The sequence below is a fragment of the Colius striatus genome, chromosome 3, assembly GCF_028858725.1.
Source record: "Colius striatus isolate bColStr4 chromosome 3, bColStr4.1.hap1, whole genome shotgun sequence".
In the NCBI taxonomy this organism is placed as follows: domain Eukaryota; kingdom Metazoa; phylum Chordata; class Aves; order Coliiformes; family Coliidae; genus Colius; species Colius striatus.
The window spans coordinates 56,674,326-56,701,760 of NC_084761.1; the positions used below are offsets into that span (position 1 = coordinate 56,674,326).

The 27,435-nt window shown below is 35.4% G+C and overlaps 1 protein-coding gene across 1 annotated transcript in view; it reads right to left on the reverse strand.

Annotated features, from left to right (window-relative positions):
- MARCHF1 (membrane associated ring-CH-type finger 1) overlaps positions 1–16,150 on the reverse strand; it is a 92,998-nt gene extending 76,848 nt beyond the window's left edge. Inside the window, exon 1 of the mRNA XM_061992694.1 lies at positions 16,049–16,150. Within this exon, the coding sequence (XP_061848678.1) occupies positions 16,049–16,150 (102 nt within the window). The remainder of the gene's footprint in view (positions 1–16,048) is intronic.
- Between the last annotated feature and the right edge of the window lie 11,285 nt (positions 16,151–27,435).

The window sequence follows — 27,435 nt, forward strand, 5'->3', positions numbered from 1 at the left end:
AAGTAATTAAAGATTGGAACTCTGCCAGACAAATTGGTCAATGTTAAAAGTTAATGTTCAAAGGATATTAAAAGGAATGTGACTGGTGAAATTAATGAAAAAAAACCCATTTATCAAGGGCTGTTAAATACCCTATGTTATCTCATATGGAAGAAGAGAACCTGTGACTGCATATCTCTTCAGATTTGAGGAGCATGCCACAGAATATTGATATTTGTATTCTTCTTCAGGCATCACTTATTTTTGAAGAAGGCATGACACAGGACTAGATGAATCCTTTGGTAACTATCCATATTACTGGACTTTGGATGAATCTGACTTTGGGAACTATTTTCGTGTCCATCTTTTTAAGTGGACAGAGACGTAAGGTCTCACATTTGGATTTCATTATTGTTTTCTCATTGTTCAACACTAAAAAACAGGAAAAAAAATTCCAAGAGAGCATAATATTTCAATTTTAAGAGTGCACTGCATAATACTAACACCAGTCATATTACAGCATCCTTTAACACCAAAAATACAGTTGATGATTTACTTTATATAATACTCAGCCCCATATAAAGATGTAAAAAAAGAAGTAAATTTAATTCCAAACATATCTGCATGCTGGGTAATATTAATATGTTCTTAAGTGTTTATGTAAGAGCTGTATTCACTACTCAACATGAGAAACAAGAAAAGTCATATATCTGTTGTATATCCAAGAATTCAGTGACAAAATGTGAAATTTCTTGTTTTGTATTTTCAAAAGAATGCATCTGGAAGAGATAAATTAAAAACCACATAAGAATAGCATCTGCTGAAAAGAAAAAGAAATCTTAGCAAGAAAAGAGCTATCTGTTTTGTAGGCCTACTTGTTTTGTCCCTTGTTGATTTCTAAATACTGATTTGGCTCCGGTTTGCTTATCTTACAAAATATGACAAGATCACAGTTTGTGACATAGTAATGATAAAAGATTAATTTCCTTTGTTAATGTGCTCATTGCTACTGTAAGGAGTGAGATAAATGGAACAGGGAAAACAAATTAAAATGTACAGTAAAAATACTTCAGGTAGGTCCAAATATATTTGGCTACAGCAAGCTATCACTTCTTAGTCATGGACTTCACTCACTCTCATTCTCATGAGAACCCACCTGTAGTACTCTGTTCAGCTCTGGGGACCTCCAAAGTAAGAACATGGACACACTGGAGCGGGGCTTCAGGAGGCACAAAGATTACCAAAGAGGCTGGAGAACCTCTCCTATGAAGACAGGCTAAGAGATCTGAGGTGCTTTAGCTTAGAGAAGAGAAGGGTCTGGAGAGACATTAAAGCAGCCTTACAGTACTTAAAGGGGGCTGACAAGAATCACAGAAAGCTGGGGAGAGACTTTTACAGTTCCATATAAAAGTCTCATACTTTCCAACTAGTGACAGGACAAGCGATAATGGCGCCAAATTGAAAGAGGGTAGATTGAGAGAGACGTAAGGAAGATGTTCTTCACTGTGAGGCTGGTGAGGCTCTGGAACAGGTTGCCCATAAAGGTTGTGGATACCCCATCCCTGGAAGTGTTCAAGGCCAGGCTGGATGGGGCTTTGAGCCACCTGGTCAGATGGAAGGCGTCCCTGTCAAGGGGGATTGGAACTAGACGACCTGTAGAGTGTCTTCCAACTCAAAACATTCTATGATTTATTTAATATTGGGATTGAAGATGAAAAGAGTGAATAAGACATGCAGATGTCCTATTTTTCAGCTTCACATAGCTAATTCCCCACACACACCCCATTTACAAAAACCTACAATTCTCTCATTTTTTATCATGGCACAAGAAGCTTAAACCTCTTGTCTGAAAAATAAATATTAGTCCTTTCCATAGATTTTAATAAATTAAATATTATTGAAAAAACAATGCAAATGGTCTAATTTTTTTTTTATTTATGTAAAGAATAAAAATAATAAGAATGTAGTCCTTAAAGCAGCTTCAGATGGTTCCTTGGAACTCTCAGCTAATAAACCTTGAAATGGTTACATTTTCACGTAGCTGCAATCAGTTCAAGGCAATCAAATAGTTTTGGAAATGTTTCTGCATAACTAAAACAAAACCCACAAAACTTTACACTGTTCCAGTGGCACAAGTTACTGATCCTTGGATTTCGTGTCTCATGCTTTTTATTTAAAAAACTTACTTTCCACTTAAAATGTATAATCAGACACAAAAAGCAGAAAAATACATTCTGACTCACGATATCAGAGATTTCATAGTCTATAGACCTCATTACAACGAGATTCAAAACACTCCAAGCATTAAACCTGACACTATGATAGTGTACAAAAGCCCTAAAAGAAGCGGTCAAGTTGTTTAAGAGTTTACTTCAGCATTTACGTGGCAATGCAGATGTTATTTGGTAGGTAAGGGGTTGTATTTGGAAGAAAAAATAAAATGCTAGGCATTAAATTAGACTCTATACTGCCTGCAGGGAAAAATAGAAGCTATATTAGAGAACTGTCCTGCTACATTCTTAGCAATATTCAATGAAAACAAATCATTTTACTTATTATTTTAAATAAAGCCACAAGGAGATTAACTAGTGGAGTTTATTCCATTCACCTTTGGTTTTAAACTGCATATGCACTTTTAAAATGTTTTAATTTATTTTTAATTATTTTTAGATCAATTTTTTAAAAATATGCAACAAAATCCTCAAAAGTGCATTACTTAAAGTGACTATATTAACTTTTTTAAGAAGTTCTAATGGATTGTTAGGATTCATATTTACTTTTCCTGCCAGTCATGCTGCAAGTCTGCATACTTGCCAGAGTACTTTTTAGTTTACTTCTCTGAAGGAGGCAATCTGTCTTAAAGCAAAATACAAGCTTGTAATCGGGAAAATTCAAATACTAGATTTTTAATTTCTCAATTTAGAACCAAAATCATGCAGGTAAAGTCACATTCACCTAACTACACTACTTGGAATGTGAAGAAATTACTTGTGTCGGTCTGGTCCCCTATGAGCTAACAGAAAGCAAAATTTTCAAATATTCTTCCATCTTTATACATACTTTGGTAAAGAAAGTGTCTGTCTGGACCATGCAATAAAAAAGGAAAAATAGAACAAAAAATCTCCAGACAATGGCCTCTAGAAACAAAATTCTTAATAATAGGTGTAGATCTCTAGATTACCGAAATGTTTGAAAACAAGAGTCTCTTTGCTTGTAAGGATTTTTCTTAAGCATACTATGGACTCAAATACACTTTTTTACTGCAATTTGATAGTCACTTCTGAATGCACTGACACACACAAGCACAAACAGACACCATTCTGACTAGCCTTTATGCAGTTAATTACACCCCAAAAATAAACTAAATACCTAAATAAAGAAAGCATATTGAATTTCCAATGTACAAAACCAAATCGCTTTCAATTATTGTTTTTTATCTGCATGAAACCAATTGCTTTACTAAATGCTTTGAATTGAGAATAAATACACAGAATTACTATGATAATTGCACATCTCATGCATCTGAGAAGCTGATAAGTAACACATTTTCTATGGCAGGCACTGACCAAAGCAATAACTTACATTAAAGTAATCCACATTATTAAAAAAGTACCTCTTTGCAAATAGTTCTTCAAATGTTAAATACTGAGTTGAAAAAAACCCCTACCTACACCTAACTCCCATCTTATTAATTAATTTCAAAGAAATTGTAGGTGACAGATAGGATCTTTGTGCCAGTTTAAACTCGGCAGTGTATTCATAACAGCATGCAGATATTGCCATGCAACTGATTTTTCCTCTGCAGCTACACACAACTTGAAGTTGTGGTATTTTCCATAGTTCAGTGACAGAAAGGACACTATGGAGCAGCAATATGATGCTCCAGTGGCCTAAGAATGTAGTGCTCCATCTTACACCCTCCTCCTAAAAAAACCCAACGAAACCAAACCAGCGAAAACCATCCAAACAAGGAAATAAAATACAATAACATAAGTTCATATTATGTATGTTTCACTTTTTTCCACAAAAAGGGATTTCTTATGTAATGCTGAAATTCTTTCATATCTGAACTCAATAAGAAAGTTCCTCTAAAAATATTTTTTTCAGAACATGGTACCAAAATTAACATTTTTTGATTCAACCCTATGTGTAGATGTGAATTACATATAAGTATTTTGTACATGACAAACAAAAAGCTTTTAGCTCACTGGCAGCATTAAAGCAAAGTTTTGCTGTTAAGACTTTGCTAAATTCTGTGCCTTTTAATCACTCTGCAGAGCCATGGTTTTCAAACACATTAATGTTTATGTTTAGATAGAAAATATGATCAATGTTCAAAATCAAGCAGAAAAAAATGAATGATCCTATGATTAAAGTACAGAAATCAGAATCAAAATAACTATTTGTCATTCATGTCAGTGGCACTGCATGTAAAAACTCAGAAGATTCCTTAGGAAAGGTCTTCAAAACTAGCAGGTTAATGATGGATGTCTAACACCCATGGAAGTTAGAAAAAGGGCCTAGTTGCTTGGGAAGAGTATAGGAGTATTGCCAGATCATATAGGGGTGCTACCGGGAAGTGCTTTAGCTTTTGTGATTAAATCTGCCAAGGGAAGTAAAGGGGTTTTTCAAGTACTCTGAAAGTCAGAATATTTTTATTGAAACTGAAAAATAATGACTTGAAAGCAAATTTTAGGTTCAAACTTTTGAAAACACCTCTTTTGACTACAGAACAGGATTTTCAGAGACAGGGAGCATCATTAATGATTTAAAATTACTAAAAGATTAGCGCTTCTTTAAGTATGGCATAAGTATCTTGAATTGGGTATCCAGAAGAGGTGTTCAGGATTCTGTAATCTCAGTTTTAAATAAAATAGCCTTAACCCAGAATAGCAAAGAAAATGAAGAGAAATCATACTTAGTCTATACAGAATATTCAAACTATCTCATGCTACTATCTCATACTACTGTAGTTCAACAGGCATCATTACTGATGTTTTGACAATTTAATAATTATCTATGCTGTTATAAAATCATTTAAATTGCTTAAATTTAATTGCTCATTTTTCCGCATTTCATTTTTATCAGCTGTTATTAACATTTTGTGAGCATTAATATTTATTGATTACTAAGATTACAAGAAGCAATTAGCACATTCTGAAATAACATTACACAGAGAAAACAAACATTAAACATGATTAAATAAATTCAGGTTTCCATAATAAAAAATTAAATTTCATTATTTCAGCATCAGATAATACTGTGGCCTAAATTAGTATCACTTAAGAAAAGTATACGTCTAAATCTGAATAGGTAAGATTATTTTCTCCCACTAAACACAAAATCTGAGTATACTGTTTTGATACACCACACTTACAGATTATCAACAATTACCATATCAGTTACGTACTGCCTCTATGGTCTTCATCTACAGTGAGCTTGAGTCTATTGGATGGACCAAAATCAACATGCCTTCTTAGTTCAATAATCTCATGACTATAAATTTCACTTCACAGAAATTTATTCTGCCTACAACTTCTCTGTGAAATACAAGGAGCAGTGAGTCTGCAGTTAATTCAGGTTTGGAGACATTTTTATTTTGTTTGCTTATTTTGCCAGAGTTCTCTTTCTCTAGGGAATCCACAAGTTCAAATGAATGGCCTAATGTGTTTTTTTCTACAATCATTCTTTCTTCCACAATACATCTTTTCCTCCTATTTACACATTTCCCTTCTATATTTCTTCCACTGGTTACACTGAAAGTGTCAATTATGGACTGATGGGCAGTAAACAACAGAGTACTGATTCTTGCCTGAGACCTCAAGACACTGTGAAGAGCCAAATTACACCCCGGAAAAGCAAAATGGGATTGCATTGAATTAATACAATCTTCAATGTCTTTCAATTTTATGGTATTTTCAATATTTGTTCTCTCATTGGTTTTGACCTTTTTTTCTTTTTCTTTTTTTGTAACATGGGAGGCAAAGGGAGGTAAAATTGCTATAAACTACTAGATTAATTTCTATGGAAGGAATACAAGTTACTATAAAACTAACATAATCACTCATTTTTAGTTCACGTTTTATAGCCAACTACATTTTCAAAGAAGAATTTTTAATGTCGCTTTTCCATACACATCTTACTATCCTAATCTCAAAGAAAACAAACCCAAAGTCTTTCCAAGATTATTTTAGTATCTTTGCAAATATTAAACGTAAGGAATAGCTCAAATGAGTAACAAATTTCATTGTTTTGAGAAACTTTCCACTTGGCAGTTTTACATTAATTGTTGTACTTGATTTTAAAGGTCTTTTCTACACTAAAGGTATGATTCTAAAGGAAGAAAACTCAGATGTCTTCTCTCACCATAGCAAAACAAAAAAAAGCAGTATCCAAATTTAGTATTTAAACTCAAAATATATTTAGTATCACCTTTACATATTGCTAGACTAAAGCACTTACAAATAACAATATAGATTACAAACATGAGCATATGTCAGTGTAACTTAAAACATAATTCTCGTACATGAAATAAATACCATATTAAAGCTAAGAATAACAAACATCTCTCAAAATGTAAGTCTATCATTTCTGCATGAATAAAAAATAAATGGAAAATAGGACCTTGTAATAATCAAAACATCTAAGAAATCAACTTTTGTCATGTTTTTCCTTTTTCTCTCAGATCAAGTTTAAGCTGTAAGTCATAAAATTGTTTCTCCAAAGCAACACAGAAAAAAAAAGTAACAGAAATACTACTTTTCTCCTCATTCATCATGAAAGAGAATCTCTCTTTAACTTTTGAGTATAAAACTGCTAAAAGCATAGCTACATTTGCTGCTTCTGTTCTTAATGTAGGCAGGCCAAGATTAAGATGCTATTTACAATACCTTATAAAAACCAGTAACTCACACAAATTACATGATTAACAAATTTTGTCAGGATCAGTGCAAATTGAAAAACATAAAAAATTAAAAATATGAGGCACAGAATAGAAAACAGACCGCAAAATAGATCTTCACAAAGGATGAAATCTAAACACTTTTGTTTGAACAATGATTAATGATTAGACAAATCATAATCAGTTAACTGATCTAGGACTGAAGTTATACCTTTCATACCATTGATTTTATGAAAGGATTACCAAGGCAAGAAAAGATAGGATGTATTTCTTTTCAAAATCAGGAAAAAAAAGCGCCAAACAAAACCATGCACAGACAATCAGAAGCAGGGAAAAAACAATACAAATATCCCTTGTAGATGTTTCCATTCCAAATTTCAAGGATTACAGACATGGGATTCCTATAACCCTCAATACAAAATCATACACCAACCTAAGACATTTCACTGTCAAGAATATGTTCCTCACCTTCAGCCTAAATTTCCCCTTCTTAATCTCATCCTATTACTCCTATCTCGTACTTTATGAAAGGGCAAGGGGGAAGGAATAAAAGATTAACCCTGAATGTAATTAGCCTAAGAAGGTCACAGGCAGCTTTCTTTCACAGTCAACAGAAGAGATCCAGTCAGTATCCACATATGGCCATCTTTCACCACATACTCATTTTTAATTAAATTGATAGGATTGGCATTTCCAAGACCAATATTTGAAGTAACGTGTCTGAAACTGCAGCAGGGTACCTGGCTCATGCTATTATTTTCACCTCCTGTGGAATGAACACTAAACCTCAGCATTTGTATTAATTATACAATTTTATTTAATATTTCCACTATCACTAGGTCTAACACCTTGGTCTCTACAGAATTTAAGCACCTTAGAATTGTAAGTGAAATCTTATCTAAGTGTTATTGTTAGCTCACATTAATATCAAAATCACAAATTAGAAATTACTTTCACAAAGTTACATGAAAGTTACATACAATGCAAGCAACACAAGTCATCTCTGTAACATACATATCATTCATCATTCCAGCACTTTCTATTGACGTTGTTTGTTGTAAAGGGGACACTAGAACTGCAATAGCAAGGACTCAATGACACTGCTAACTGGAAAACAGAGTCATAACATTAGATTTCAAAATCCTCCCACAGAGTATTTTTGGAAAAATCCGCTTACAAAGGTTATCTTTTATTTGAAGATATGATTTCTCCCCAGACCTTCAGCTTGCTCAGTGCTCCATCAAACTCTTATAAAAAGGGAAACTCATATATGCTGTGGATTTCAAGAGGCCCTTCTTAATCTTCTGTGCTAGAGCATGCCTCTGTTAGATAAAAGAACGAAACACACAGAACCACCATGAAGACTCAAAATGTCTCTGTACTAACTAGGTGCTCACAAAACAGTCCTGATACATGCAGACTAATTATGCTGAGGAAAACCAGCCCACAGGCTGAGTGGAAGTGCTGAATGTGGGCTGAAATGGCTCCATGATATATTGACATACCACACAGCAGCAGAACAGCTAGCTGCAGAATTGTCGTACACTATGCCACAAAGCCAACACCAAATCATTTGTGGTATTGGGAAGAGCCTTTCTGGGGACAGTACAGCAGAAGAATATGTTAGGTGTATATCTAGGGAGACATACAGCTCCCTGTAGTTTGCTGTTTTCGTCTTCCACCCCTATCTGTAGCAAAACTTAAATAATAAAACAAATCCATGAAATGACTTCTATGCATGCATGTACATCTCCATTTTCCACTTAAGAATTTTTTTTTTTTTAGTATTTTGGAGTAAATTTTGCAGTAATCATTACTTTGTTAACCACTAAACAGTGAGAATGAACACTGTGGCAGAAATTACACAAACTTTTGTGATTAGGACAATTTAAATTAGCAGCATTGAAATAAATAAATAAATAGGAGGAAAATTCTGATTCTTTCTTTTCTATCAATGGTTTAAATTGCTGCTGCACAAACTTCTATGCACATACTTCGCCCTCAGCACGGAAATGGTACCAGCATAGATTGCAAATAAATTGTGCATATACATTTCTGTTTACAGGATTCAATCTCACACACTGCAGTACTCATCACAGTAGAGAGCTTATCCTAAAATTGTTTCTGGATCTTGTAATTTAAGCAGTATTAGAGTGCAAAATACCATGAAAAATTCTCCAGACTTGGAGTACTATGTAAATTTGTGGTTTAAATTAAGTGTTTAGTATTACCATGAGACTTTTTAAAACAGAAAGTTGCAGAATCATCTTCTACCACTACTTTGGTTTGCTATGATTCTATGATTTTCATTCATGAAATATGTCATCCTTTTCACAAGTGAAATGAAAGGGATTTCACTGAAGATTGTCATTTTAAGCATGTCACAGGGGAAGGTAACTGAAATCACTAGAGAAATAACAAGTATTGACACTAGTAGACACTGAGGAAAAAACTGGGCACTGGAGAAGACTTACCCAAAAGCTTTGGTCTACATCTGCCCTGCTCTAATGGTTTACACATGCATAGAAAAGATATACAAATGAGGTCTTCACACCTTCACATCTTTGTAACACATTTGTGCTGAGAAGTCAGAAGGTGATGTTAACCCAACTAATAACTGCTAATTGGCTTTAAATATAAGGAAAATCAATAAGACTGGCCTGAAGTGGTATGGCTACTGAGGCCACTGACAGCTCAGGCTGACCCTGTAAATTGGAAAGCAATAAATACTAAAAAAAACATTGTCCCGTGGTGGAGCATGCTACATCATGCAGAAGGATGAGCTCCATGTGAAATATCTACACCATAAGAAAGTTTCCATAGCTTAATATTAATATATACTGGAGGACTTCCTAAATAAAAAGCTAATAAGCAACATATTATAAAATGCTAAAAAGTGAACAATCTAATTTTCTTCTCAAAAGGCCTTAGAGCATCTGAGGAAAGAAAAATAGGTGAATGAAAAAGTTCAATGAACAATGGAAGTTTAGCCCAAATATATCAAAACAAATGTTATTGTTGTCCCTGATAAGTGTCCTCCACCCAGTGTGCAAAAAGCCAATCAACACACTGAGTCAAGATATTTGCTTTTATTGGTGTCCTGCAGAATAGGGTGTTAGGCAACTAACAACAGCAGCACATCTTCCTGAAAATGAGGAGAGTCTTATATACAAAATCATAACAAAGGAAAAACTTCATCAAGATATACGATTAGTCACTTAAAGATTTCATAATGAACTACCTTTCTCCTTATGTCTAAACATCTATTCAACACATATAAGGTGGTCCCACATTTACAATGTGGGGTCTCCTCCTAGCGGTGTGCATATTGGTATTATAATCATCTAAGGTAATTAGCCATCACCTCCCTCTTTATCCTATCAGCTACCACTAGGTTCTTGTTCAACCTTATACCTTGATATAAATCTTGTTTAAAACAATTGTGGACCACAGCATCTCTTTTTAACAGTATCAATTTGGATACTTTTCATTCTCTTAAAGACTTTCCATACTCGTTGCTATGGTTTCAAATTAAATTATCATAGTTGCCCAGAATGTAAATCTCATGGTTGCCCAAGCTGTAAATCTTTAACTCTGCTTTTTAGATATATACTAGCTTTCACTGAAACACTGCATAAATTTCATGAGGTCCATGAGAAGTAAACAGAAAAACTCAGTCACTTAGGACAGAACATCTCAGTAACAAAACAATCAATGGAAACAGCCCAGCTGAGATATGTAGTATCAGAGAAAAAATAGGACCCTCCTTTCCCCTCAAAAATATATTTAGACCTCGTCTATTACCCCATAAGCTACTTGGACACAGAAGACAGAGGCAATATACCTGAACCACAAAGGTTTATATTCTCAATGTTTCCTTTTTTCAACGTGTAATTAAACATGCTGCATACAACTATAGAATAAGAGAAGGTTTAAACAGCAAGTAATTTATTATTCCAGATGAATAATTCTGCCTCTTTTGAAATTACATTTGTAGAATCTCTCCTTTCAACAGCTTGATTCACATATACAGTTTTGCTGCAATACTAAAGTTACTACTAGATTTCCAAAAGCTGTCCTGCCATCTAACAGTCTACTGAATAGCTATGAAAATAAGAAGATAATTCAGATGAAAACAACTCCATATTCTTAAATAGAACTGCTTCTAGTCAAATTGCTTAATCAATGTTAATGCATATTTATATATTTCCATAAAATTGTTAAAACTAACCATACATACATATGCTTACAGAATCACAGTATAAATAGATACTGTCAGTATGAAACAAGTGACTCATGAAGAAAGAATTTTAAATTGTACATGTTCAATTACATCAATTATCCTTTCAGAAGACAACTGCAAATACTATTGCATGCTACTGCATAGAACTATGAGCTTTCAAGGTCTGGATTCTTTTCAATGAAAGGAAGAAAACAATGTTATTCTTTCCCCAACTCTAGCAAAAATCAGAGAATGGGGAAAAAAAAGAAATATATGTGAATTTGCATTTAAGGAAAAAACCTGCAGAGAATAATCTGAACATCTTCAGATTTGTCTGAATTAATATCTGCTTCTTGACAGATAAAAATAATAAATGAAGGCTACAAAAAAATAGTGATAATTAGAATTGATGTAGTCTTCATGTACTGATCAAAACAATATATTCTATAGGTTAGTAATATAGTCTATAGGTTTGAGCTCAAAACTAATATAACAGCTATAAAAAACATTGATAAAGTGATTCTAAGTCTGCACAGTATGACAACTGTGTTACTGGATAGGGAAGAATTAGTATCACAATTGTTGGGAACAGAAAGCTTGATCTGGAATATTATGTACAACTGGTCACTCATGTTCAAACTGGAGCAGGAACAGACAAAACCTTTTAAAATACTCATGGGAATACAGAAGCTATTATAAAAAGGGAAAGTTGAAAAGTTATATTACAGGTCTCTCAAAAAAAATCTTATTATGAACATCAGGAAGGGTGGAACTTTATAGTTTAGAAACAATGTAGACAGGACAATCAAGCACAAGGCAATAATAAATTTAACTTGAAAAACAGATTTCTAGCTACCATTCCAGCTTTATGTCCTAAATGGTGGGTGTCAGGAGGCTGGGGCATCACTTTTTTCTATTGTAGCTAGAAACAGGACAAGGGGTAATGGGATGAAGCTGGAACATAAAAAGTTCCATTTAAACATAAGAAAAAACTATATCACTGTGAGGGTGAGGGAGCAGTGGCACAGGCTGCCCAGGGAGGGTGTGGAGTCTCCCTCCTTGGAGGTTTTCAAAACCTGTTTGGACATGTTCTGGTGTGACCCAATGTAGGTGGACCTGCTTTAGCAGGGAGGTTGGACTAGATGATCTCTAAAAGTCCCTTCCCAAGACGTACTATTCTGTGATTCTGTGACTATATAAAATTGTTTTGAATATGAAAAAAAAAATGATGTCTGCTCCCTAGGATTCTAAAATTATCAATACAAACACCCAAATCCATCAAATCGCAATATTAAACAATACTTTTTGAGAAGTTACGTCTCTTTGATTACTGAATGACTCATATTTTTTTAGACATGTTCAGAACCAAGAAGTTATATTTCCATTTAAAACTGAACACAAAGCCTTTAATCTTCAAATAGACTAAGGCAATAAAGCCTGAGGATAACACTATAATTAAGTGGAAAATAATAACAGAAAAATATTTCCAAGAATATCTAGTTAAATTTTGCTCAAATACTTCAGAATTTATTTTATTTGGATGAAACCAGAACACCTTAGCATTAAATAAAATGAAACAGAAGAACTGATTTTATTAAATTCTTTAAATTTATTAGTGTTTTCATGAGCTAATTTCTTTATTTTTTCCTGCCCTGCCGTTCAGTATTCCATTTACTTGCTTAATGAAAAAAGCAATTTGTTAATGATTATAACCTCCTTCCTACTTCACAAGCTGCCTTCTTTCTTTAAATAAGAGAGAAAAATATTTCTTTTCATAAAAATTAATAAGATGTACTTGCAACTTTCAGATCATTATTCTTTTGGAAAGTAGCACTGTGAAATGACAACTTAGGGGGTTTATTTTTAAAGGGAAAGGAAAGTTTCTTTTTAAAATCTTAGCTGAAGTTCTGAAATACAGGAGACATTCTGCTGATCCAGAAAGGTACTCCAAGGGCATATGGCAGAGGTGAAAAATGGATGCAATGTACAATGCAGCTTGCTCCCTGCCAAATCCAAACTTGCCATCTACAGTCTAAGGAAGCAAAGAACTATGTCTTCCTACCATAAACATGCTCACAAAACTGACGAAATAAATCCCTGCTAAGCGAACCTGGTCAACAGATGGAAAAATGAAAGTTAATTCAGAAATAATGGACTTGAGAACAACGTCATCAGAAGTGGTTTTGAACACTACAATAAATAATTTATTACATTCTTTACTTTCTATTGTTTCATTATTTTGCATTTTCCATTGCTAAAGTCTCTATCTTCACTCAAGACCAGACGGAAAAAATTTCAACATTAAAAGGCTAAGACTACTAAGCAAAATCAAAACTGATTTGAAACAAGCTTTCAGTTTCAAAATTATCATAGAGGAAATACGTTTTTTCAGCCTAAAAACCACAAGCTGGAAAGATGCTGCCACCAAAAGCTTATACTGAATGTCAGTACTTCAGGAGTGAGGGACAGAAAGAATAATGGTTGAGACCAAGAAGTAAAGAAAACGAAGAGAAAAACTTGACAGGCCTCAAGAGATATTATTCTTTTATTTCCTGTTGTGAAGATTGTTATTCTATAGCCAATTACAACATTAAAGTACACACGGTATCTTTCCCAGTTGTCTATATTCATGGCTTTCCTAAACACTTCAACAACTAAGAGGCAGTCTATATAGTTTCAAGCAAATTTACTTTTGAACAAGCTTTAATATTAATAAGGTTAAAGCACGCTAACTCTACTGATTAAACTGTTATGAACTTCAGTCCCAGTGAGAATCACAGAATCATAGAGTCAATACAGTTGTAAAAGATCTTTAAGATCGTAGAGCCCAACAACTAACCTAACACTGCCAAGCCCATCACTAAACTAAACTAGGTCCCTCAGCATCTCCTCCCTGTCTTTTAAATAACTCCAGGGATGGTGACCCCATGACCTCCCTGGGCAGCCTGTTCCAATGCTTAATAACCCTCTTACTGAAAAAGTTCTTCCTAATGTCCAATCTAAACCTCCACTGGCGCAACTTGAGCCCATTTAATTTTATCCTATCATTCATTACTGGAGAGAAGAGATTGACCCCCATCTCACTACAGCACCCTTTCAGGTAGTTGTAGAGAGCGATCATGTCTCCTCTCAGCCTCCTCTTCTCCAGGCTAAACATCCTCAGTTCCCTCAGCCACTCCTCATAAGACTTGTGCTCCAGACCCTTCACCAGCTTCACTCCCTGTCTCTGGACACACTCCAACACCTCAATGTCCTTCCTAAAGTGAGGGGCCCAAAACTGAGCACGATATTAAAGGTGCAGCCTCACCAGCGCAGAGTACAAGGAGAAAGTCAACTCCTAGCCCCTGCTGGTCACACTATTTCTGATACAAGCCAGGAATTCACTGGCCGCCTTGGGCACCTGGGCACACTGCTGGCTAGTATTCACCCTGCTGTAGATTAACACTCTCAAGTACTTTTCTGCAGGACAGCTCTCCAGACATACTGACCCATGCCAGTCCAGCATTTCTTAATTCCATCTTCTAGATTAGAATGCATTTCTCTGGAATATTAAAATGAACTAAATGTTGACTAGCAGTCAAGAAGAAATTAAAATATGGAAATTTCCAGACATCTAAATTTCTTAACAGCTATTACTAGTAATACCTAAACTTTATTAATCATCATTTTTTTTATAGTAATAGTACTACTAATAGCAATAGTAAATATGGTGATAATATACTTGTCATGACTTATTGCTTTTTAATTTATTTTTATTTCTCTGAAAGAAAATTATTTCAAATGAAGGTAACTTATAATAACAATCTAGGATATTAAGTAAACTGGAAAATTTGCAATTTTTAGAAATACTTTTTTGTGGCCTCTTCCTTAACAGAAATTTACTTTCTATATAATTTGCCATTGAATAAGATGCATCACACATTAAGTTGGATTTTCTGCAACTTTCAAACAGACCACCACTTCTTCATTTATAACTCTCTTCATGCTCCTTGGAATATCACATTTGATAAGTGGTTATAAACAATTTTTCCCCTTTCTGTTTAGATGTCATCATGTCCACGTTTCAGCAATGGGAGGAGGGAAATACTTCCTGATACCTCATGCTTCTTAGGCTAGGAAAATGTTATGCCTATTTTAAACTTTTTAATGAAATTGGACCAGGCATATTTAACTGAATATGTTCCAAATAATAAGTTTTGCTGTAGTGTGAAAATGTCAATACAGTTGAAGAAAAACAAGCGGATAGACATTTTTTCCTTTGACATGCAGGGCAGTCTGAAGCCTTTACATTCAAGCATCAGTTTTTACTCACCTGGGGAGGTCTAGTGATGTAAATGGATTTATTTGCATGAGCAAAAACTGCAGGATTAAAATGCTTGTCAACAAGTCACTTTATTCAACTTAACACAATTCATGATAACTCCACTATGCAACTGTTGACATTGTCTGAGCATCTACTCAAAATAGTTTTGCATGCAGAAACTCAACCATCTCTTTCCACATCAAGTTATATATATGAAGATAATTTTAAAATAAAGCTGTTTAACACAAGTGCAGACATAGCATACTGTACTCCTGTTACAGGCAGGAGCAAAGAGCAAACAAGGTATCTTTAGATAATTGTCCAGCTGTATTCATCAGGGACCAAATGCTATTGCATTGATTAAGATCACAAATAATGTAAAAAATCCATATTAGAACAATTTCTGCTTAAAGACTTTACAATTCACAAAACATCAATACTGATTTATAGACATAGCATGCGAGTTGGAATGGACCATGCATAACATAAAAGATGAAAAAAGAGTAAATAGCTATACTATTAAAGGATTTCACACACTCAGGCAATGCAGTCAATGGTAAACACTACATTTTAAAAAACAAATTTAACACCTCTGAAGTTCATCTGAGCATGCCACCGTCATGAAATGCAACTTTTCACTCACCAAAGTAGAGTTACGTGAAGCATCACCTGAGACTTCGGGTGTTCTTGTGCTGTTTGGAAGTCTGTGAGGGTTACGAGCTATCGCTTGGCACCAGCCCAACATTTTCTCCTTCCACTTATCCCTTCTCAATTTCTGAAATTCTGAAAATAATTTAGATTCCCTGAAACATTGAGACTTTGAATTTATTGTGCATGTCTCTGGATGCATGTCTTTAAAAACAGCTTTTAAAGTTATTTCTAAACACGCTAATAACCATATTTTTAGAAGAACATATTTATTTAAAGCACTCCAAAGGGTTATGCCATGCAGGTTAGAAAAGAACTATGCACTTTCAGCACACCTTATATGCATTAATGCTATTTCACTGTCAGTAAATTCAGTGTCTTCTCTCCATGCTAAACCTTTTTGAGTGTTCACTTAAATTAAAAAAGTGTTATTTTAAAGGAATTTTGATACAAAAGAACAGTGGGACAAACACCTTTCCTAAGACCACACAACCTTACATTCCCTGAAACAACCAGAAATAGCCCTAAAGCAGTAGAAGATATCACACAGAAATCAAAAATGTGAAAACACATAAATATCTATGTACTGATGCCCACATACACCAGAATATCGGGCTTTTCTTAAGTGTTACGCTAGGATATATTGTAAATAATAAAAAGTAATGTAGACGCACCAGTAATAAATGCTATCTGCATGTGGACTTTTTTTTTTTAGTTTATCAAACAAAATATGTTTTAAGCAACAGGAACACATCTGGAAATACAGTACTAGTAAGGGGGTTTTTTTAAGTGTAAGAAACCTTCATAAGTATTTTTAAATATCAGAATCTACTTTTCTCAGTTGAAACAGGTAATGTAAGTATGCAGTACAAAACTTCACTAATTTTTACATTACAGAAATAACTTTTTTTTCTCCACAAGACCTGAAGCAATTTATAATCTCCTTATAACAATTTCAAATTTAAAATATGCTATTCTGTAATAAAATAAAACATAATAAACAAAAAAATTAACCTAATAGATTGAGAGCCTAGTACTTCAAATGAGGTTAGCACTAGGCTGAATAGGTCTGGAACATATATACAATAATGCTAAATAATACTTACATGGTTGCACCTCTTTAATGTCACTGAATGTTACATACTTGTAAAGTAGGTTTATTTTTTTCTGTAATACATCTCCATGCAGCACACGCTTGTGTTTATAGCAGACTTATATAGTTATCTTTTTCTGATTTTGACAAATTATAGCCCCTTCTTGAATAACTAGAGCTCCACCATCTTCACACTTGCATAAATATATAACTTACAAAGTATGATATGCATGAGTTTTTATTTTACCAAACATAATGGAATTGATAGTAAGGAACATGTAGAAACTAGTCTTAATTTTATTGCACTGGAGATGATTAGATGAGTGAGTCTACAGGTGAACTGATTCTTATTTATTTTTCATAGAATTACAGAATCTTAAGGGTTGGAAGGGACCTCGAAAGATCATCTAGTCTAACCCCCTGCCAGAGCAGGACCACCTAGAGTAGGTAACACAGGAACCCGTCCAGTCTCTTGAAAGCTTAACATGAGATAAAAATATATGCCAGTAAAGTACTAGTAATGTAAAGCCTGACACACATTCTGTTGACTGTCTGTGGAATCAAATCAATTTTTGTATTAAAAAGTATTTCAGTTGCAGACCTACAGAACTCAGTCCTCAGAGCATGACTATAACCCAATAAAGGCTTCACAATGAGAAACCCAACCGAAGCACCAATTTGTCACCAAAATAGCAGCAGTTAAAATTTCCACTGGATCAACTTCCCTTAGTTTTGTGAATGCATGTAGTAGAATCTTACATACCAAATTGGTTGGTTTTAAGAATAAAGGAAATACCAGTGAACCGTTTGTGCATTTACATCACTTGTATACAAATTAAAAAAAAAAAAAAAAATCTATGTTTTAAATGCTTTTCCTTGTATATCCAAAATATCATGAAATATATATAAAGTAAAACTAGAGAATCATAACTATCAGAAGGACAAGCATATGCACGCATCCTCCTCTGCAACTTGGAAAGATAACCACTTAAAATGTGACAACTGTCACAGTTCAAGCCCAGACAGCAATGAGGCATCATGCAGCTCCCATCCTCTCTCCCACCTCCCATAGGATGATGGAGGTCCCAGTGAGATGGGAGGAGAAAAGATAGCCAAGAGACAAAGACAAAGAGAGTTCACTCACTGATTATGGTTCCAGTCAAAATAGACTCAACTACTTGACTTAGGGAAGAAAATAAGATCAGTTTCATCTACTACCAACTTGAAACCGGACAGACAGAATGCAAAAAAACCCAACGCAGGATGGTGAGAAAAATACAATCAGCCCTTTCAGATCTCTCACCATTTTCTTCCCAAGCTCAGCTCCCTGCTCCTGATATCTCTACCTCCTCTCCCTCAGTGGTATAGCAGTGCAGGGAATGGGGGTTGTGGTCAATCCCTTACAGATGGTCTCTGCTGCTCCTTCCTCCTCAGAAGACTCTTCACATTCCCCCCTTGCTCCAACACAGGGTCCCTCCCATGGTATATAGTCCCTAATGAACCTCTCTAGCATGAGCCCTTTCCAAGGGCTGCAGCTTCTTCTCACAAATTCCTCCAGTGTGGGAGTCCTCCAAGACTTCAGAACTGCAGGCACATTCTGCTCCAATGCCACCTCCCACAGAATCACGGCCCCTCTGGACACAGTCACTACCCCTGGAGTGGGGTCCTCCCCAAGCTGCTGGCAGATGTCTCCTCCACCATTTCCCTCCATGGGTTGCAGGGGAACAGCTGCAGACTCACCATGGGATGCAGGGAGGTCTCAGCTCTGGCACATCTCCTCCCCATCTCTTCCCTCACTGACCTTGCGGTCTTCATGGTCTCTTCCTCCTCATCCCACATTTCACCTCCTCCAACCCTCCTCTTTGAATTTCTCTCCTTAAAAAGCAGTCACAGAGGCACACAATTGTCTCAGCCACTGACGTGGGTCCAAGTTAGAGCTGGGGAAGTTTCCAGCAAATTCTTACAGGGGCCACCACTGCAGTCCCTCCCTTCTAACCAGAAATGGCTCCACACAAGCTCAACACAATAATCAATCAGAATATTGTTTTTTTGAAGCTTCTACTGCAAATTCTGCATACTTTCAATATCACATGCTGAAATATTATTTATCAACTAAACAAGACTGAAACAACAGTGGAGTCTATTTTCTAATTAGTCTCCATCACGCCCCCTGCCCCCAGTTTTTGAAAGAAGAGTACACAAAATATTCTGAGAAACTAAAATGTCTTTTCCAAACTATTCTGGTGTTTATGGAATTTCCTGGTTTTCATTCAAAATTTCAAGCAGGAAGTAATTCGGTATTGTTTAGACTTTTCAACATGAGACAAATCATTTATTCCTGCTGCTACCTGTCATGGTAGCTCCTCCCATATTGTCTTCTAAGCGAAGTTTATAAGCAGAGGAGGGGAGCTCTATCAGGTATGACACTTGGTCAACTGGTGAAAAGGAATGAGCTGCTTCTGCTTTCTTTATGACTGCACTCATGGGCTGGGCAAAGAGGTACCACTTTCTTTACACCTAGCAAGTGAAGTTATGCCATTTGAACCTTCATAGATAGAAAAACAGCTCTGGGGAAGTGGTTCTCTATTTTGATAAAATCATTCAGTAACTCTTTAGTGAAATATTTTACTACACACATGACTTAGGGTAGGTTTGTTACAATTGCTGAACTGCATTCTCCCATGATCACTAAGTTACTGTTCTGCATTTTTTGTGTAGATGCCTGGGAACTAGAGATTAATGCTGGTTAGAGAAAAAGAAATCCAATCAAAAAAAAGGTTTTTATAACCCACAAAATGCATATTTATAATTTTTTTTTAAGTCTTCCCCAGAAGAATGTGTGGATTAAATTTTAGCTTGCTAAGTCTGAAAAGATCCTAGATGTTCACACTATGAACACAGTGGCTACACATTCAGTTGGTGTAGTTTGCTACTTGGGAAACCTTTACAGTTTTGGTACTTTGCTAAAGAAAGAAGATGAACTTGAAAGAAAAAAGAAAAAAGCATATATCTTCTAAGAAACTCTTCACTCTGATTCTATAATAGCATTTCAATCATTAAAGGTGCTTCTCTCTAGAATGTAGTTCAGCTAGAAAACCTCTTGGCCATTCTCAAAATTGAACAAGAACATCCAATCTTTCTGCTACTAAAAAAATAATCCCCAAACCCAACCTTTAATTGGCCAGTCCTACACTTCCTTCTCTGGACTGAATGAACATGTTTTTGCAAAGGCAGTAAAATTAATCTACTATATTTAAGGTAAGTGGTTGAAAAGATACCCTAAGTAGAAAACATATTCCCAAGTTTCCAAGTTCCTAGAGCTCTACGGTCAGATGAAAAATCTGCTGTATCTACTGATGAACAGCTGCTCACATAAGTGAAGCTTCCTTTTGAATCATCTTGATCACTTGTTCAGAAGGAAAGCTTTTAGGTCTTCACTGAAGATCTTTTCTAATATTCTATTACTGCTGCTGAACCTCTACCTTATCATTATTTTAGGCTTCTATTTTTATATTGGTACTTTCTTTCTTTCTGATCATCTACCAAATTTTCATGTAAAGTTTTAGTAGAAATTAACCTATAATTCTGCATATTTCAGTGTACTGTGAATTATTCCAGAGATATGTTCAATGTAGATAAGTAATGCAAACTCCACCATCTCTAAGTTCATGTCATGGTTTGACATGACAGCCTTTTCTGGTAAGGGGGAAGGGGCTGTAAAGATGGCTCCTGTAAGAAGTTGCTCAAAACTCTCCCTGGTTCTGAGCCAGACCCACTTCTGAGGCTGAGCCAATTAAATGCCTTCACCATTACTTTTTAAGAGGAAGACAGAAGAGGAGTGTTCTTCCTATTTCTTCCTTCTTCTCTCCCTCCTTTTCTGGCTGGTGATGGTGCAAGGAGTAGGAAGACAGAGAGAAGCAACCATGCGGACTCCAAGGTCAGTGAGAGAATAGAGGAGGAGGTGTGCTGGAGCAGAGACTCCCCTGCATCCTGTGGAAAGGACTGGTGAAACAGATTTGTTTGCATTTCATTAAAGACCCGACATCAGGGGCAGTGACTCATTCTGCTAAAGACCCTACATCTGGGACAGAGATTATCTTCATTAAAGACCTCATGCCAGGGGCAGTGACTATGGCCAGAGAAGGCCGTGTCCCATGTAAGGGATCCCATATTCACAGAAGCTGTAACTGTGGGGAAGAATCCACACCAAAGAAGTTCATTAAAATTATGCCCAGAAGAGGCCCTGTCCTGTGGGAGCGACCCTGTATCTGCAGAAACTGCAACTGTGGAGAAGAATCCACACCAGAGATATTCATTAAGGACTGTGTTCCCAGGGAGGGCCTCGTATCAGAGCAGGTGTAGAATGCAAGCAGCAGAAACCATCTCTGAGAGACTGACCGCATCCCTCATTCCCTACCTGCCCCCCCCAGCCATTGAGGGGAGAGGAGGTAGAGATATCAGGAGCAGTGAGCTGAGCCTGGGAAGAAAGGAGGGATGGGGGAGGGAGATCTTAAAGTGCTGGTTGTAATTTTCTCATCATCCCACTCCATTTTTTGCTTTTTTTTCTGTTCTGTTTCTAGTAGGTAGTAGAATAAACTTTCCTACTTTGCTCTCTTAAGTCGAGTACTGGAGTCTGTTTTGCCTGGAACTGTAATTGGCAGCGAGCCCTCCCTGCCCTTGTCTTAATCCACAATATCCTTGGTTATCTTTTTCCTCCCATTTCACTGGGGCCTCTGCCATCCTAACGAGGGTGGGGGTGGATGGGGAGCACCGAGCAAGAGACTGTCATGGTGCTTCATTGCTGGCTGGGCAAAACCACAACAGGTCATATACTCCTCACTCTTTGGGTGGATATAAGCTAATTTAACCTGAGAATACAACTCTACACACCATATATAAGCACTTGACATGTTATAATATGCAGTTTGAGTTTGATCACAGATTAAGTGAAAAAATAACTTAATCTAGGGAATAGTCTATGAAATGACTCTGCACAGCTGGTTAGTCTTGATACTTAAGATATGACAACAATAAATCCCAGGCAACAGCTGTAGTTCAGTATGACAAAGGTAACTACTTCAAGTCTTTACATTTTGAGTTCCTATACAGTCAAGACAAGTATATAGCATTCTAATAATTTGTACTAGATTCTCAATAACATCAGCTGGAAAGAAGCCTACGTTCTTAAAGTTTTACAGCCTTTTAAAAACTTGTTTAGAGATCTACAGAGTCTACCTGAGTCCCAAGTTTAGGGAAGAATGGATACCCAAGATCAGTGCATGACATCTACCTGCTGCAAAAGCCTTCCAACTGCTGCAACTGTTTGTGCAGTTTGGAGTCAAGGAGAACTAAGACAAAACAATTCCTACTGATATCAGTTTCTTTGTATTGCTAACCATCTACCAGATGAGCTTTGAAATCTTAAAGTAAAAGGGGACAAACAGGCAAAGGGGGTATGGGGGATTAAGATAAGAATTGTAGACAGGAACCAGACATCCCCTGAGGGGACTGTAGGTGCCTCAGGAAGTTATAAACCTTGGAATACAGAAGCAATGGGGAAACAAGAGAGGGACCTTGAAGACATGATAGGGAATAAAAAGCTGAATACTGTATCTGTCAGGTGTGCCTGCCAGCTAGGACACCTGCTCTTGCAAGAACGCTTAATAAAAGTGCTTCACTGCAGAGTCTGACCTGAGTCTTTCGCAAAACTTGTTTGTTTCTTACACAAGGATCTACCAGGAGGCCATTCCAAAGAGTGATACCACCATCACCCCTCAGTAAATCATTAATCAATCCTTTCTGTACTGTTTGTACTGGTAAAGATGCAGAATCATCTGATTAGAGCTACAATCCTATTCTATCCCCGAGTGCAGAACCTCTTTTCCTGAATCAAAATGCACTATATCACTATATATATCATAATTGAAAGGAGGACATTGTAACTGCTCATACAACTGATGAAACATCAACCCCCCAAAACTGCCTAAAAAAAAAAAAAAAATCTTAATTTACTCTCTCCAAATTTGTTTAAAAACAAAAGAATTACTTTATTAATCCTTTTTCAGAGGAGACATTTTTGCTTACCTAGATTATAAGTAAAAGATACATACAGAATTATAGGTTCAAGTACATCTTGCACAAAACTAATACTAAATAAATAGGGAGTTAGTTAAGGATAATGTTTAAATAAATAGCCAGTTACATGATATAAAAGCATAATATCTCAGGAAAAGTTCATTCATCTAGCAAGAGAAGAGAATCAGTAAGCTTAATTCATTAACATAATTAGATTTAGGTAACAAAAGCCTCAACAAAGCCTGAATTAAGATGAAGTACATGAGAAGGTTATGCTTTTTCAGTTCTTACCAGGATCTAATGGCTACCATAGAACAGCCGGAAACTGAGCAAACATACTGGTTTTTATCTAAGCTAGTTTTCTTCTCTGTGTTCAAAGATTCCCAACAGCAATCAAAGTGATGGTATTTGTCCAGCAACTAAACACACTGCATGACTTGGCAGATCATCAAAAATTCCAGGAGTAGAGCTGCAGGAACATTGAAATGCAAATAGCCTTCAATTGCTGAGTTCTGGTAAGAGAAATACAGTCTCTGTTGTTCTTTGTGTATCTCCTGTCTGAGCCTTATCAAGCTGTGAATTTCAATCAATTATTCTAATTTTACATAAACATAAATTCATTGGCTGGATGCACTAGAAAGCTCAAATAGCTTGTGCTATTTTTGTGGCACAAGTGAGTCATAGGCTGTTCTCAACCAGATAGTCAATATTATCCTATTACTGCTGTGTTTCACAAGGACAATTCAGTATGGTCATAAGCATAACAGTATGACTCCAAATCTGTATTTTGACAAATAAGAAGCTCAAACTTAAGTTTGAAAGTTATATCTATATTTTTTTTAAAAATCAGAATTAGAATATGTTATCTGTAAAAGTCCAGTAGAGTTCAGTGGCTGTTCTTTAGAGTTGGGGGAAAAATAGTTAGTTTCCAAATACAAATGTGATAACTATCTCTAAAATCTTAGGCTTTTTCATGAGAAGTGCAGAGTACCATCTGCCCCTCCAAACTGACGAATAATTTTGTGAGTACTGCATTTAACTACTATAACTTGCAGTGCCAGTAGCTTGAAAGGTCATTGAGCTAGTAAAATATTATCTTCCTGACCAATGCTTGCAGCAATTAGCTAAAATACATACCTAGCCTCATTGAACAACCGAAAATTAGTACACATACCCACAAATTACTCAGCTGACATCTAAGAATGATAGTACCAATGAAGACTCTAAAGACACCAGTTTTCCTGTGTAGATACTGGATATACACAATTAAACCCCTCTGCATTAAGCGGATAGAAGAATCTGAATTCAAACATGTTCTCCTACTTATTAACGACTGATTTCAAAAGTGCTCCAAGGGCACTGCTTGAAGAGTAAACCAAATTATGCATATGTAAATGCATTTCCCTAGCTGTAAAGAAAAAAGAGAGTTGTCTATTTAACTTAGTTATGCTTACCAAATGTGTCACTTCAGCAGCTCTTTAAAAGTGTAATCACAGTATCAGCACATCTCTTTACAGTGTTAGAAGTTTTATTATAATCAAATTTTCTAGAACTTGCTTCCATTGTTTATTTAAGCCTGCAAAGCATCCACTATAGCATCTTCTTAAATTAATATCTATATTATTCAATTTTCAGATACTGTAAGTGGCTGTTCTGACATTTCTGTACCATAATTAACCATATTGTTATTTCTAATTAACACAAACCTACGTTTTGTTCTTTTTTTGTTCTAATACTAATGTGTATTTTAACTTGTTCTTACACCTTCAAGACTTCCTTTCCTTCTTGTCATAACTAATGATCTGAATTTCACTCAATACTTAAAACAGCTTAATCACTGGAAATAAATCAATTTAAGATGACTGGTACAAAAATTATTACAGCTAACATTGCTTTGTCTAACTGCTCCATAACCACTACACCAAAGAATGACAAGAAATCTTTGCAGGCTTTCACAGAAAATAATATTCTGGGTTACTAAAGACACAAAAATTGTGGGTATGTTTCTCTTTATAGTCACACTTTTTTTTTTTTTTCTTGTATAAGGTAGAGAGCAAATTTAAATGACTCAAAGCTCTTCAGAGAAACTGTGATAGGGGTTTTTTTTCTCCATGATAAATTTTTAGTATTATAATTCTACCTCTGACAGGAAGGTCAGGAAGAGTCTCTCTCACAATGCTTTTCCTCATTCTTGGGTGATTTATTTAGAGAAAAATAAATCTATTGTAAGGTAGAATCTACTTTGAATCAGGCAGAGCTCACTACTGAAGTAAAACATGAAGACAGAAGTAACTTTTTTTTTTAATCCAATAAAGTTTAGGTGTCTGAAAGACATCTAACCACTGAACACTCCTGTTTCAAAGGATGGAAAAGTAATACTGAATTAAATGAATTAAGAAAAAAAGGAAAATCACATTAAATAACATTTAATTGAAGTGCCAGAACTACACAAACCAATGTGTCCTAAGACAATGCTTTGTCCAGCAGAAGTATCTCCCCTTTGTCAGAGAAGTATTTTTAACAGAAGCCCTTCTGCCAAATACAATGTTCTGAGCAGTAATGAACCATTCTTCTTTGATGATCTTAAACACAGAAATCTCATGCTTGCAAGCCGTTCAGATACTGCTCCAATGACAGGTCAGTCATACAGCACCTATACTAGATGACAGTCATCGGAGCTGAGAGGAAAGGGATATCCTGTTGCTTAGATACTATTGCTCTTTATAATATTGTCTGTAACAACTCTATTGCCGGATGGACTGTATCGGAAGGTCACTGCTATTTTATGTTTGCTGGTCTCTTAAATTTTTCTTTCCTAATTTCAGATAGTTTTCAGATTATTTTAAGGTGAGTGTCATCAGAGGGCAGGAATGCAATCACTGCATCCCAACTAAATTAACAAACACACCTCTGTTAAATTATCACCTGTTCCAGTAGGTTCATTCTGTATATAGAAACAAGATGAAACAAACCTTCATTATTTTTTTTAAATCAGATACATGAGAATAATGATTAAGCCCATTACACCCATCATATTTTTTGTATGTATTCTCTGCCGACTTTAGGTATGAGAGAAAATGTGGTTCTACATTATTGTTGATTTCTTCTTTTAATTCACAGTGACTAAATAAGTAGTTTTTATAAAAGTACATTTGATTATTGTTTGGCACTCTCTTATTTCCCAAACAACCATCACATAAAGCATTACCATTAAATAAATGCTTATCAAATTGTGAGTCATAGGCACTTTACAATATTTCTTTATCACTTTAAATCTTTATAAGTGATATTTAAAATTATCTCTTTCACATTAATTAGATTTTTATGTTTTGCCTCATTTATTTAAAACCTCTACAAAAAATTAAGATCAGGCTTAATTTGAAACTGAAGACACTCTTCAAGATCCCACTAACTTGATTTTAGAGTGCCATTCCGGTATTTACCCAATCTTCTGGCACCTCTCCAGATTTATAATCTCTTTGGCAAAACATTTTTATTTATTTCACTAAGTTGACTAAAAATATAAAATTTAGAAGGGCTACATAATCCTTCAACTTTTTTCTTCCCGACTCATTTTTTCCAAATGTTTTCTGATGTACTTTTTGACAGCAGCTAGAGCGACAAGGATAATTGCTTCCAACAATTATGCCACTATAATTATTACTGTCTAATGAGAACCCTATTTAAAAAAAGTATTAGTTCAGCTATAGTGAGTATACTTCCATAAACATGCATTCACTTCTAAGGTTTATTTTTGTATTTGTTTTTCTGGAAACTGCAGTCACAAATTATGAGAGTAATATTATTCAAAAGTTTATTTGTATAATTATTAGTTTTTAGGTTACATATACTTTACTTATGTAAGGGACTAGTTATTTAAGCTGTTACCAGTAACTGCAGCATTAGGCCAGTAGGCCAGCAATTATTTATAACTCAAAGAACTGGAATCCGTTTACCCTGAAAAACCCTAAATAGGCCATCTGTCATGATTTCCTCCTAGCGGAGGTCAGATCTTCAGTCACAATCTTCATAATATATATCAGAAGGTAAGGCATAAAAAACAATGACTTGGAATAGTATACTTCAGTTAGTTTAGCAGTAGCAACTATTTATGGGCTTATTTAAGATTTGTTAGAAAGTAATTCAAATTTTCTGCCTTCAGCAGATCTGTTACAAGTTTCCATCAAACACAACTTGGCTCTTATATCAACTTA